Source organism: Motacilla alba, chromosome 3 (assembly GCF_015832195.1).
Source record: "Motacilla alba alba isolate MOTALB_02 chromosome 3, Motacilla_alba_V1.0_pri, whole genome shotgun sequence".
NCBI lineage: Eukaryota > Metazoa > Chordata > Aves > Passeriformes > Motacillidae > Motacilla > Motacilla alba.
Genome location: NC_052018.1, coordinates 44,070,482 through 44,085,608, shown reverse-complemented (window position 1 = coordinate 44,085,608; position 15,127 = coordinate 44,070,482). Strand labels below are relative to the sequence as shown.

The following is a 15,127-nucleotide window of genomic DNA, read 5'->3' as shown; positions in this document are numbered from 1 at the left end:
CTGCCGGCAGAGGAGGGCTGTGGCAGCCGGTCTGGCAGCTGCTGGCCTCCTGCTGACCCGGGGTGCTCCTCTGCAGCGCTGCTGTTCCCGATCCGCAGTTGCTCTCCAGCTTCAGCAGTGGCTTGGGCTGAGGATGGCGGCTGCTGGGCTGGCTGGCTGGTTGGGAGATGCTTTTATCCTGGTTGACTGGGATCTTTGCAGGTCCCAGCTGGTGCAAGGCTGCAGGGTCTCTCCAGCTCTGCCCACTCTTGCCCAGAACTTGCCGCTTGGACCACAAACAGACTGCTGTTTCTGAGAACTTGCCAAAAAGAAACTGAGGTCCTAATGCTGCTCCACCAAAAGAGTAGGAAATAAGTCTGTGAAATAAGTCTCACACCTCCTTGACAGTCCTATTCCAAGCTCCATCAGAGTGTTTTCTTTTATGGGTTATCTTTTACCTGGTTTTGCAGCCCTGCCAGGATGACCAAAGCATTTAACACCCAGAAAGTGATAACTGCTGTGAAGTTCCCTCTTTCCGATCTGCCTTGGTAACACTCAAGTCAAGGAGTGTTTATCCCATCCTTGCATTGGACTATTGGCCTTTTGCTAAACCAAAACAAGCTGGGCCATACTGAAATTGAAGGACCTTCCTACTTCATGGCTGTTGTGCAATTGATGCTCATCAAGGATGGTTAAAGGCACAAGACAAAACACACCCTGCATTTGAGGGTAAGGTGTATTAACCTTTCCACTTGGAATGCCTAATTGCTCAAATATTGCCAACATTGTTCAAACTGCCAGATATGTTAGGGAACAGGCAAAACTGGAGGGACAACTCTATATGAGGGGTATGACAAATTTATTGGGTAAATTGCATGGGAGTGCTTAACCCTTCTCTCTGTTCTGTTTTTTGTAAGGACAGCTGCCAAGTAGAGCTGGTCATGACTAATTCATGTGAGGAAACAGCACAGAGAAGTTAAACAGCAACAACCAGTTTAATTTCACTTGTTACCAATAAGGCCTAACTTAAGTTTCAAAAGAAGATGAAAGGTAAATTTGCCATTTGCTCTCTATGTTTTAAAAGCTGCATGAGAGCTTGAAGAGTGACATGCTCTGTATTACTAATGCTACCTCTGTCCTTAGAGCAGAGGGAGGAGACAAACACAATTTAATTTCTGTGTATACTAGGACAATAATTCTCTAGAGCAGATTTTGTTTTGTTCCACCCCATTCCTAGCTTTTAAAAATCATTCATTAGTTATCATTTATAACAAAAATAATTTATTAGTTATTGGCTATTAGGTACATTAGTTATCCCTGAAGCAGGGCAGAGCACACATATGCATCAGTGCCAAAACTGACCAAGATGACACAGGGACATTTTCATGAGGGAGAAGGAAACTCATCTTAAGTATCTGAGCATCAACTCTAGCAAACAATGCATCAAGTATGAATATTTCACAGGCGGTACAACCAACCAGCAGCTACCTCTCTTCTGGTTTACCTTCTTATCTCCCCTGAATCACAGGGTATAACAATGGTGACAGTGAGTGGATGAGGCACTATGTATTTAGACAACATTGTAGAAGATGATTTGTCAACAGGGAGACAGAAACCTTTCATAAACCTTAGAGGAAAATTCATAGGATAATCCCAGGATAATAGATTTTTAATCCTTGGTTGTTTCCTTGTATGATACAAGCTAATGAGTGTCACCCACTCCTTTGAACCTTTCTGTAACTTCCTTGAGAAGTTCAATTTCCTTCCTTCCATTTCCTTTTGAAAGATGTTCAGTCCAAACTGAAACATTTACCAATTCCTTCATTCTTGTGGCTAGATTCTTATTTTGCTAAAACAGAATGGAGCAAAACAAGAAAATTTTCAGAGGCAGTATATGGAATTGTTATCCCTTTGAGCTAACTGTGGGAAGGAAAGCACATGGCTGAGCTTTGGTAAAATCATGTTGAAACACAATTCTCTTCATTTAAAGTGCTTCTGAAGAAGCCAGTCTTGATTTAAATGTCCACTAGGTGGGTTGTAGTTGAAGACCATCTGAAATGAGGCTGTGAACGGGCAGACCTGCCCTCTGCTGAGGTGGGTGAATCTCTGTGAAGAGGCTGAAGGCAAATGGCTCTTGCATACATTAGCAGCTTAGCAATTTTCTCAGCATCCACAAAAAAGCTGGGGGTGATCACTTGCCAGTAAAAGGGACATTTTGCTAGCATGGACCCAGCTATTTTCTTCCCAGGCTGCCTGTACCCAGTCATAGAGTTGTCAGTGTCCTGACAAGAGCACCAGCTCCATATCACTGGATTTTCAGCTGCAGGGAAAAGTATTAGCAAAGGAAGACATGTAAAAACAAGGAAAACCCTAAAAAAAAGAGTTATTTGGTAATATCAACCCAGCAAAATACTGAAGGGGAGCTTTGTCAGGGTGGCAATAGGCTTCCAAGGAGCCAGAAAGCATTGTGGATGTTACAGTTTGTCAAGTCATTGAAATTTCATGCCTCAGAGTAAAGTCGAAGATGAGAAACTCTGGACCTTTCAATGTGGGAGAGCTGAATCTATCAAAATAGTTTCACTTTGCATCTGCAGACTGTGAAAATGTGTTCTTCCTTTTTTTTTTCTTTTTCTCTCTCTTAGTATTTTATCTCACCCCCTTGCCCTTAATTGTGTGGGTCCCCTCACTTATTAGGCACCCTGTTTTCCAAAGAAAGGTAGTGTTTCACTGCTTCGCTTCACCAGAAATTCTGCTTCTGGGAGGCCTGAAGAAGCTCGTGGCCACCAACTTGCAGCACTGGCAGGGATCCAGGAGCCCCAGGGATGCTCACCTAGAAGGCAAGAGGACAGGGGTGGGCACAGGGAAGGGGAGAATGAGAAAGGTAACAGAGATGGAGAGGAAGAGTAGAAGGTTACCACCCTCCTGTGCCAGTCTGTGTCATGGGTGAGACTTCTCCTGGCAGCAGTGCCACAGCTAGCAGAGCTGGTGGATTGATACATAGAAAGTGCCAATCCTGCTGTGTTGTGCAGCCATAGCATGGGACAGTCACAGAATGGACAAATCTTACCAATGCATGTGCTTTCCAAAGCCTCAGAGTTTGCCCACACAGCTGGTGAGAACAGCAATGAGGCAGCAATCTAAGGCACTCAGAGGATGGGAAAAACTGGAATTAAGGTTCAGTCAGTCCTTCATGGATGTGCATAATGATGTGGTCTTTACAGGATGTGTGTTACCTTTGCCCTTGGCCTTTCGAAATGGGAACCAAAGGAGGCTCTAATGTGTAAACCCCACACCTTGGAGGTGGTCTCTTGAAAGAGGAGGGATAGATGGAGGGGCTGTCGTGGCCAGAGACTGGAGTGCTGCCTAGGGGGAGTGTTTTCCACTGGCTGTTACCCAAGGAGTTGTGCATTGCATGGAGCAAGTCACTCAACCTGAATTTTCACAGGTCATGTAGTATAGTTATCCCTGGTTTGTGCTTGGTTTGAAGGTGTTCAGGATTCCCAGTTGACCCCTGAGGTAAAGATAAGCTAAAGTCAAATAACATGTGGGATAAACTGCCCTGAAGTTCTGAGCACCCAAAGAGAGTTTTTGACTTTAAACTCCTGTATTTTATATCTTTTTCAGTCCTGCCTAGGGATACCACCTCTCTCTCCCAGGTGAAGCCTTCAGCCATCTTTCCAATGGGTCCACTGAAAGCACTCAGGAGCAAATGGCCCCAGCTGGAGAGGGGGGCAGGAGCACAAAGGCCAGAGCCATGTAGCCAGAAAGGAAGATGGGGTGAGAGGGATGGCATCCCTTGCCTGTCCCATGCAGGATGAGCATTTCCTGCCTTGTGCACTGAGCAAGGTACAAGTTCTATGGGAAAACCTCCTGCAAGCAAGGGCTGCTCCTGAAGCTATGTGTGGACAAGCTTAATTAATTCTGTCTCTTTTTTTTTGGTGCTTGGCATTTGCACCTTGCTTGCAGTGCGGTAATGCAGGGAGAGAGGTGAGTGTGTGTGAGCGAGTGAAAGTGGTGTCAGCAGTTTGATTAGAACAAGGTTTCCATTCGATGCAGACACATGTCCAACCTGGTACCTGTTTGTTTCCAAGCGATGCAAAGGCCCACTCAGTTCAGCACGCTTCTGGGGGCACAGGCTTTTAATAGCATGTAATATTAATTTCTGGAAACAGATGAGAGTTAATACATTATGTTTAAATCTGGGATGAGTTGTTGACCAGCTGTGGTCTGTGTGCAGAGATACCAAATGCTTTTCTTTGGATAATGTCAGTTCCAGCCTGCAAAGCACATGTGGGTCAGAGGCAGGACTGGAGACCAGCAAAATTAACCCGTTTAAGCTTATGGAGCCATGTGTCTCCTGCAGAGCATTTGGTGCAGTTATCCTCTCATGATTTAAGCATTTCAGAAAGTTCTGGGTGAGATGGCTCTTTTTTCAGTGCAGCATGTCAGTCAGTGCTGGTGGGAGGTTTCTGCCCTTGTGTCTGCACCAGAGAGGTAAATTAGGTAAGCAGAGGCATGAATTATTTGCATGAAGCTGAGGTGGCGAATGTGTTATCTCAACAGCAGAAAAGGAAATGGTTCTCTATAGATTATTAGTTACTGAAAAAGCAAAGGCATGTCTTTTGTTGCCGCCACACCACTGGTCTGACTGTTGAGTAGATATGGATCAATATATCCCCTTCCTCCTCAACCCCCTTGCTCTTCACATTTTCACTTAGGCTGAGGTGAAGAAGTTTCACTTTAATTTATGTCATTCTTGCATTGCCAAATGGCATGCCAGCGCAACCGATCCGGGTGTGATCTGACTCTCTGTTGTGTGCTCTGACTCTCTGTTGTGTGCTCTCACATGCAATCCCCTCGTGGGAAAATGCTGAGAGAAAATGGAAATTTAAGCTGTGCACCTAGCCACTGTGGTTTTTTGGGTTTTTAATAGTGCTTTGTTTGTGAGGTCCTTCGGGCAGAGAGAGTTTGTGTTGAGTTCAGGATAGTCATAGCCCATAACTGAGGATTTCTAAATATTATGATATTGCAGATAGTACTGTAAGCAACTCATTCTCTCTATGAATAACAAACTACTTGCAGTTACAGATCAGAGGATCTCAAAACAAGGTACAAATATTAGTCCTACACCACAGCCTGAACAAGTCTTGTACCTATTCTACAAATGAGTTGGGCACTCTATGGGAAGGTCAACTGACTTGTTCCAGACCTCACTACTAGTTAGTGAAGGTACCAAAACCAGAACACAGCCATCTTAGCTCCAGGGTCCTTGTTTTATTGCTTAGCTCTGGCCTTGAAGTACTGAAGTTTTTAGATTAAAAATAAAAAGTTTGTCTTTAAACCTCCATTGTTAGATAAGCTTGATCTTGGATATAGTCCCTGTGTAGATACTTATTGCTGCCTTAGTGTTTAGATTGATCTAAATAATTACACTGAAAATCAGTTTTTGAAAGATGTAGTAAGAATGGCATCAACTGGTATTCCCACACTTAAACACCCCAAATCTGGGGTAAATGAGAACCTGTAACTGAAGTCTGTGTCTGGGTCCATCTCTTGATATATTTTTGAAGTCAGACTCACATGGGGTGAGGCATTTCCTTGTGGCTAATGGATGCAGAGGGACATAATGGGCAAGAGACCGGTGGCAAAGAACTGAGATTTAGCGTGTTCAAGTATAACAAGGCACTTAGAGTGCTTTGCAGGGGTGTGTGCTGCTTCAGGAAATGGGTTTAATGGTCAGGGAGGGCCCTTGTTTTCCAGCCTTCTCATTTTGGATGAGCAGCTAAGATTTTGAAGGAAACTGGAGAGCACTCTGCCTCCACTAAGGTTTGTCCCCTCCGCTCCTCAGCCTGCCTCTCTGTTGGGTGCTCTCTAGCAGGATAAAGATAATTCTGCCCTACGCAGCAGAAGGGCCTGAGCCGTGTTGCCCATGCTCAGCAGCCCTCGAACCACTCACACCTGCAGCCACTGCTCCACCTCATCTCCTAGGCTGCTTTTTGAGGTCAAGCAAGACCAACAACAGCACAGCAAACAACGCAGTCATTCCTGAATATTGTAACTGGAGGGAATTACAAATTCAAGCAGATGTGAGGGAGGAAGGAAATCTACATATAGTTGTTATGTAGGTCATAATTTCATCTTAGAAATACTTAGTTGTTTTATGAACAAGTCTCACAGTGATTTGTGGCATGTGGCTCCCAAGGAGGGCAATAGGAGCTGGGGTGTCCCCCGGGAGCTGTGCTGAACTGCTCCTGCTCTCAGTCACAGCCCAGGCAGGGACAGCGGGACAGCCAGTACAGACATTGGTGTGTAGTCTAAAAGCTGGGTGTTTATATCAAACACATGTAAAGACACCAATGCTCATTTGGAAATCGACTGCACAGCTGGGCACAGGTATTACTGTTGAGACCACAAGCCTTTGGAGCAAAACTAGAGCTGCTTCCCGAGGGCCATGGATGTACCTGCCCTGCCCTTCCATTGCTGCCATCTCTAATTATGGGCACAATTTTGGTCAGGGGCTTGTGGCCAGTCTTGCTCAGGGCTGGCCCAGGGAAGAATGGGGATGGCAAGCACCTCCTGCAGCTGCCCAGTTTGTAGCTGCCAGGCTGGGCCCCCATTACTGGGACATCAGTGGAAGGGAACACGGCTGAAGCAGGATTTTAGGGCAAAGGGGATGTAAGAGAAGAGCCCCAGCCCTGGGATCCTGGCTCTGCTAGCTTGGATCCTGTCTAGGGCCTCTCAGGGTGGCACCGAGGTTGCAGTTCTTGAGGTGGCTTATTGCCCCACCGATTGGGTTGTGAGGGTTTTGGCAGATTGGGATGCTCTGCTGAGAAAAAGCCCTTTGGTTGTCACCTCTCTCGTTTCTCTGTGTTAAAGTGTATTTTCTCAGTTTGCAGTGTCAGGGGGCTGGGTGCACTGTGAAGCAATTTGGATTCTGCATTGATAAGGCAAGTGCAAACTGTCCCCGCAGCTCTCGAGAGCAGAATCAAACTGAAACTTACCACTCAGAGTAGAAAGCACATAACACCCACAGCTACAGACATGCACAAATTGCTGTAATATAGGTTAGAAAAGGAGCCCTGTTCTGCACCCTCTAGTCTCATTAAAAACATGCACACAACACCAAATCTTCACTGAATGACTACAAGCAGCAGCGCATGATCCCTCCTAAACACCCAACTTACTTGTAACGGCTTATTAAAAAGGCAAATTTTCACTTTTCATGTATTCTTGCTCCCCTTAGCACCTGGTTGCAGTTTCTACAACATTTTTAACTTCTGTTTTTTTCATGACTGGTTGCGAGTAAAGTGAGACCTCTCTGGGAGACACCACCCAGCCTGGTTAACTGGGTCCCCACCTAGGGACATGGCTCCAGCGTGGCCAGAAGAAACCAAACTTCCCCCTCTTAGTAAAGCATTTCTGCAAGGGGCTTTGGGGCTGACAAGAAGTGCAGATCTGGTCTGTAAAGATGTACAGAATCTGTCCTTTAAAAACAAATGGTAACCAGAATACACAAGGTAAACTAAGAAGATGAAGGTGGGGAAAAAATGTTTCCTGGGGTTCACAGAAGGACAGGTCTCACACAGAGAATTTTGCCATAGGAAAGCTCAGGGGAGACTGGGAATTATAATATCCAAGAAATCACATTCAAAATGCTGCCTGCCACACTCCTCTTCCTGCCCAAAAGCTGACCACTGCTTTTAAGTTAGGATTTAATGTGTAGAACTTAACTGGTAAAGGCAGGAGCATTGGGTCTCCCTAACCCCAAGACTGGTATCAATCACTTTGTGACAGCTGTCCTCAGCACAGGTGAACTGGGAAAGAGGTTTTCAGCCTCTGATTTTGCTGTGTGTGGTTTCAGAATTGCAGGAATTGTTTCTCTTCCCAGTGCAGTGTGGCCACTTTGGGGCAGGAATGCTGTAAGGAATCTCACTCGGTCCTTGGATAAGGAAATGATCAAGGACTTGCTTATTCACAATTAATGGAGAAAAAAGAGCCGAAAGCCTTTATTAATCATTGCACAATAAGGAAGTCATACTGGTTTTGCTCCCTTCAATAGGGCTATTTGGTCACACCTACCTAAGTGGTTTGGCATCCCAACCATCCTAGTGCGTGCAGCTGAGGAGGAGGAGGAGGAGGAGGAGGAGGAAGAAGGGCCTGGCTTCAGCACCACCAAGGTGCCTGGCTGACAGCTCACAGGGAAGAGAGAGCTCTGAGTGTCCATCTCCCTTTCCTGAAGGGCCAGGCATCTCTTTTTAGAGATCTCTGCCCAGAGCACACACCAGTGCTGGCTGTCCTCATGCTTTGGGCACAGCTTTCTGCCCCAAGACCTGGTGTCAAAAAGGAGCAGAAATTCATGCATGCCCTGTGCCAGAGTTCCCCCTGCCAGCTGCAGGGGTCCCTGCTAGGGAGGGTCAGATCCTGGGGGTGTGTGCCACCCACCCACTCACTGCAGATCCTGGCCCCACTACTGGGCTTTTGTTCGCTTGTTTACCTGTCGTGGCAGCCAGTCTGTGTGACCCCGAGCTCCAGAAAGGAGTTTGTGGCTAGATGTGGTGGCTGGCAGGTGCCTCTGAAGTGCCAGGAGACAGATGCTCAGGCTCCAGGCTCGGGCTGGCACAGGGGGCTGTATTGCCCTGCCCTAGAAAAGGGTGCTGAGGTGATGTCTCAGGGGCCTTTCCTAGGTGAGCTTGTGCAGGCTGAAGTTTGTAGAGCTGAACAGCCTGAGCCAGCAGAGCCTGTGCTGCCTGGAGGTGGAAACCCGCATCCCAGGCAAACCTGGGCCAGGTTTTCTTGTGTTGAGCACCACTGAAGCAGTGCCAAGCTGCAAGCTCTCATGGTGGAACTAAGGATACTTTGGCTTTGAACCAGAAGGCAATGTTTGTTTGTACACACCTCCAAGCAGACACCTGACCCCTCTGTCATGGGACGAGAATACAACTTTGCACCAGAAGTCAGCACTTGGGCAACAGGGACTCAGTGAGGCTTAGTGGCTCCTCTCCCATCTGGCTGCCACAGTGAATTGCTGGGAAATGCTCCCCAATCCCTTAAAAATGAGTGAAAGCAGAGTCATGCAGTGTGTCAGAGACTCTGTCACTGAGGGCAGCTGGTACAAAGGTGGCCTTCACTGGTGTGCAAATGTGCTCTTTGCCAGCTCTTCCATGTGCTTCTCGGGAGAATGGGAGGAGCAGCAGACATGCTGGTTGCAGGACGGGTCTGTTTCAGCATCTCATGAAAAATTAAACACTTGTGATTCTGGGAAGTGTCACATCTTTGACAAAAGCTCTTGTTTTTCTGCTTTTCAGGTGAGACTGTGCTGAAGTTACCAAAATGTCAACCTGTGCTCCCCACATCCCAGGCCAGGCAGCTGCCTTTTCCCAGCCAGCCTACCCCAACGCTGCACAGAGGAGGCAAACCTCCCTCTCAATGCCAGGGCGGCTGCTTTGATGCTGTCAGTGAGTTTTTCTTCAGCCACCGTGACAGCCTGTGTTTTGCAGATACCTGCCCCATGATGGGCACATTCCTCAGCCGCACCGCATCCACTCAGCTCCGGCTCATGCAGTAATTAGACAAGTGTTTCCTGGCTGCCTTTAATTACAGCCACAACTATTTCCCTCACTCTAATGTAACACCTCTGAATGACAGCAAAGGTTTTGGGACGCATCCCACACGGTCCCAGCACGTGTGGAGACGTGGCCATGCACTGGCAGACACTGAGTTGAACCCAAAGGGCTCATACCCCCTCAGTGAGTCACATTTTTCATTTTCGACCTCAAGGCCATAATTGCCCACACTGGGAATTAGCGGTGTCTCCCCAGTACCCAGCCGAGAAGCACTGGGCTTTATAAACCAGCCAGAAGGGCAGCGTCCTCCCTAAATCCATGCTTAAGTCTATCTCAGCTGTTATTCGCCCTGTCCTGTGGCAAAGCAGCTCAGCTGGCCAGGCCGCATTGCCCAACACATTCAGCCCCTCAGCATTTTCGCAATGACAGCAGCAAGATGGGCATCAGGCCTGCCTGCCCAGAGGCAGCCAGCGGCCCTGTGCCGGGGCACGCGGTCTCGTAGGCCTGCCTCTGCGGCAGCTCCCAAATTGATGAGCTTTCCCCCCCAGCCCCTCGCTAACGCTGTTGTGGTTATCTGACCTGGTGGTGGTGGTGTTGCCATGGCTGAATCCCGCTGCATTGCTGCTCGGAGCCCCCAAGCCGTCAGCGGCTCCCAGCCGGCTTGGGGGCTGCCAGAAACCAAGGCAGCAGCTGCTTCACTCGGCCTCGCGAGGCTGTGATCTATAACGTGCATTGTCTTTTTATGTAATGTGTTTTATTAAACATCTTCTAAAGCTTACAAGTGTCCCCAGGACATAACTCTCCAGCACAACGTAACGCTTTGCCAAGTAATGAAGTATGATTTATGGTGGTAATGGTTATCCTATGTTTTTTTTAAAAAATTATTACAGCAATAGCTCTGTCGAATATAGGAATATAACATGCTGCATTTGGCACGTTTATGACAACAGTGCTCTGGTTTTCTTAACTCCACAGTTCGGTGTTGGCAGTATTTCAAATTCTTGAGACAGATGTTTAAATGAATTTTTTTAAGAGGACAGTGAAATACTTTTAAAACATCATACGGCGCTGAGTGTCTCAATATGTGCAGGAACGTTATTTCTTTAACATTCAGGTAGGGCAGGGCAGCACATGGCCTCTCTGGTTTAGATCTCACGGTAAATGATGGAAGTAGCAAATGTTGAATTAGCTTTCTCGGGCATCCTGGCCTGCTGTTACTCTTGGGCTGAGGTGGGGAGGGAGGGGCGGACACTTGACCTTCCCCTGGATTTAGTGCAGTGTTCACATCTCCTCTGTGAGCACTTACAACAGATCCACGTTTGTTTTGAACGCAGTTCCCACCATGCTGAGGCAGGACTAAGTGGTCTCACACTGACATTTTGAGTGTGTCATTGTGGTCCCGGTGGTTAGGGTTTCAGGCCAGAAATGACAATCATTTGGAAAAATGTAAATGAGAACCCTGGTCATGTATCTCTGAGGCAGATAGCATTCAAGCATTTCCATTGAAACACTGAAAATTCTTGGCTTTTTTTTTCTAAAAAAAGGTACTGGCTGAAATTGAGGAAACCCCTGTAAAAAACGAAGCCAGGGTATTCAGCTCTGTCATTACTGTTTGCACCTTTCAATGAGGCAAAATCAGAACCCACAAAGGCAGGGACAGCATTGCTGAAGACACCATCACCCTCAGTGTACCAGCGCTGAGGGGCCACAGCGTTGGGGCCACAACCAGGCTGCGCACCCAGCTGGTGCAGAGAGATTGAAGACAAGGGAAGCATCAGTAAAGCAATGAACACTTATATTTAATTTACATTTGACAATTTGCACATAAATAATGATGTAAACCAATACGTAAACATATAATAGTTTGTTGTTCTAGCAAAGTAAAAAGCCTGTTAACTTTGGTCAGAGTCTTTCTTAAGAGAGACAAAAAACCCCCAAAAACACTGTTGATTGTTGCTACATTCACATGTAAAACGTCTAAGGGGAGGGGGAAACAGTAAAGAGAAGTAACAATTCTTAAAGCTGATGCATATAAATTCTTGTAAATTTTGTATCAAATACAAGAAAGCACTACAGGCAATAATAGGAAAAGTGTGTGTCCAGTGACAGAGTAGTGATACTTTGGTTTATCCTACAATTAAGTACTATATTTATGAACTATTGCTACATTTAAAAGATGTCAGCCTCACAATTTGCAGGAGTGGAAATGTAATGAACTGGAGTCCTTCAAAAGCTGTGTTTAGAGACTTGTATTTCAGGATTGTTTGTTTTTTTAACAGAAGGCATTAAAATGAAGTTTGCTGAAAAAAAAAAGACCACCAAATCCTGAATTGTTGAGGTGGACTTCTAATTTTTTTTAAGAACATAACCAGACAAAAAGGGATACATGGAAGGCAGGTGTGTAATAATGCTACTTATGTTCGTGTGAGTTGACTGCAACTCGTCAGTGGCAGGGCACAATGAGACGAGGGCTTTGTCCCACCTGACTTCCATCCTGCTCTTACTGTGATTTGTGACCACAGCACGCACGGGTCATATCTGGCTTCTTTTCAAGTTCTTTCATTTACATTTTCTGGCTGTCTGTTGACTGACCACCAGCCTCCTTCCCCCCCCAGTGCAGACTGCCAGGAGAGCAGGGGACTGAAGGAGCCCTGGCCTGCAAACAGGGTAATTCCCACCAAATTCACTGAGATGCCACACGTGGATGCATGATGATGTCATTCACGTGTTTGCAAGTTCCAGCTTCGCCTTCAGCTGTGCGTGTGTATTTGCAAGTGATAAATGCCTTGGTTCAACCTTCTGGTTTTGAGGTCATTGGTTATTTGCAAAACTGGGATAACATTTGATTTTCACACTTAGATGAAAAATAGGTTTTATTACATAGTTTGGCTCACAACTTAAGTGGTATAAATATATATACATATACATATATTGTATAGTGGTATAAATATATCTATAAATATACATGTATTCTTTGCTACACCTCAAACGTCACCATATCATCTTTGGGCTTAGCAAAACAAAAAGATAAAAGGACGTGCATTCTATCTTTCCCTGTGCACATTTTGGTTTCTTCTCTAAAGTAGCAAAGCATTTAGGTAAAACAGCATTGTCTGCACCACTGGACACAAGCACTGAGGTAATTGTTGTTCAACAACTTTGCAATGCCCTTTTCTTCTTTAATTAAATTAACCACAAAATGTACAAACACAAATACTGAGAAAAATCTGAGTCGTACAGGAAGGAAGAAAAAAAAATTTATGTGCCAGGAAAGGACTTTGTTCCCCACTTCTACCCAGGCAAAGTGGGAGAGAAAAATACAAGTAAAACTGAACCCCTTCTTACTCAGGGAATATGACCATCTTTTTTTTTTTTTTATCCCTGGAAGGCTCTGGCCAAAAAAAACCCCAAAATAAAACAAAAAACAGAAGAAAGAAATCTGCCCAAACCCCCCTTTTAGGCAGAATAATATTTGTGTCTTTGCTTTTAAACTGCTTTTGGAAACAAAAGAATGTAAGAATGTGAGATTATATTTTGGAAAAGCCACTTTAAGCTCATATGTTCCTTTGGTCTTAAAGTTACATGATAATGTGTGGGGCTGGAGCTGTGTTCTAAAAACCTGTGGTATTGTCCATGGCAGGTTGGTGTTTGCTGTGCCACATCTGTTCCAGGGAGAGCTGCAGGTAGAAGAATCTTTCTCCTCCCCTCAGAGAGGCAGGAGAAAAAGTTTCTTCCCTGCTTGCTGCTACTCTGGGTTGTTGGTTTGCTTTTTTTTTTTTTTCTCCTTTTCAATTCCCAGTGGGGTGATTTGCTCATGAAAGTACATGGCATTTTTTTTCAAACCAACAGATCTAGGATTCTGTATGTCACATGTCCAACTTTGGCAATATGAAAAACCACATTTGTTTAAAAGACATTGGTACATAAAACACATTTACTGAAACCCTAATCTTAGGTTCTTAAAACAGATGTGCAGAAAAAAAATATCTACAAAGAATGACCATAAAACAAAAAATAAAAACATTTAAAGTAAAAATTACAATGAATTTTTCCAGTCATTGTAAACATTTTCCTAATTATTGCTTTTAGAATGATTAATTGCATAATAAATTATGAAGTACTATCATTGAAAAAATAATTATGGATAGATGATTGTCTCTTTGTAACTGGCGAGGCAATGCAGAGTCCTTTGCCCCTTTTTATGCCCTGAGAAAACAGTAACTTTGGAGTTCCTTCTTTCAGCTGGAGAGCGTAGGGAAACTACTGTAAGCCAAGATTGCTTTGCAGCATTGAAACTATGTACAAGCAACTGCTACAGGCACCCTGACTTGCCAAGTCATAAATAAAAAAAATCACTTTGCCAAAAAGTCTTAAGGGTCCATTGGTTCAACTGTTTCTTGCTTGACCTTTACAGGTAACAGAGGTAGTGGGTGACCGTGAGGCAACTTCATAACTGACATATCCGACGACTCGTAAAGGTTGCATCCTGAGGAGATAAGCCCATTTCCCAGGTTCCTCTGCAGGGAGACTTTCAGGTTAGCTCCTTCCATTTCCCTCCTGAGCATGGTCAGTATATCCTTCTCCACGATCGATGTTAAGTCGATATTGTCCTCCACTTCTTCCAGCTTGTCAGCATTGTCACTGATGTCGAACTTCTCGATCTCCTCGTTGATTCGGTTCAGGTCCTCCGTGGAGAGGCCGGAAGCCGGGGCGCAGGGGCAGTTGCCCTTCAGGTGGACCTGGAGGCTGCAGAAGTGAATGTAGCTCTTGTGGCAGTGGATGCATTTATGGGGGCGTTCCCGGGTGTGGAGACGCTTGTGCAGCTTCAGGTGCACAAACTGGGTGAATTTGGCTGGGCAGAGCTTGCACTGGTAAGGCTTCTCTCCAGAGTGGAGCCGCAGGTGGGTTTTGAGATTGCTGGTGCTGCTGAACCGCTTGTGACAAACCTAATGTGGGGGGTGGCAGAGAAACAGCGAATGAGTGGGAGGCGATTTTATGGTTTAAATCACAGACACCTAGGAGGAGACGTCAGGATGAAGCAGCAGCTTTCTATATCTTCACACTTTCTCACAAAGGGAAAAAAATCCCCGCCTTTTTTATTTAAATATTGCTGAATGTCATTTTGAGTGTGGCTGATGGCAAAACTGTATCAGGCAGGTGTTGCTCTAGCAGGCTGCAGGCAATCGTGCTGTCTCACAGACGCTGCTGCACCAGGGCTGGGCCCGGCTGAGGTGCAGATTCCAGCCCTGAGCAGCCAAGGGTTTGTCCCTCAGCCCTCCCTGCACACTGTAGGGGGTGTGCAAAGCCCTGCCATCCCTTTGGCCTCTGTGTTACATACCTGACACTCATGGGGTTTTTCTCCCGTGTGTACCAGATAGTGCTTCTGGAGGTGAGCCAGCTGTGTGAAGCCCTTATTGCAAGTCTGGCATTTAAATGGTCTCTCTCCACTGTGTACTCGGAGGTGCACCTAGGGAGAGACAAAGCAATTAACAATTTGCAGTTCCCAGTACTACAACAAAAGTGTTTTCAGATGTTTCCTTAAGTCAGCGGAAGAGTCCCATTGCCAAAATACAATGTTATCTAGT

General features: G+C 45.7%; 1 protein-coding gene across 12 annotated transcripts in view; it reads right to left on the bottom strand.

Annotated features, from left to right (window-relative positions):
• Positions 1-10,798: 10,798 nt before the first annotated feature.
• PRDM1 (PR/SET domain 1) overlaps positions 10,799-15,127 on the bottom strand; it is a 102,401-nt gene continuing 98,072 nt past the window's right edge. For 9 of the 12 annotated variants that reach the window (XM_038132223.1, XM_038132226.1, XM_038132224.1 and 6 more), the window contains 2 exons: positions 14,881-15,009; positions 13,913-14,488 (listed from right to left, as the gene is read on the bottom strand). In XM_038132223.1, coding sequence (XP_037988151.1) covers positions 13,913-14,488; positions 14,881-15,009 — 705 coding nt within the window. Of the gene's footprint in view, positions 14,489-14,880; positions 15,010-15,127 lie in introns of all 12 variants that reach the window. The other 3 variants (XM_038132230.1, XM_038132231.1, XM_038132219.1) reach the window with 2 other exon arrangements.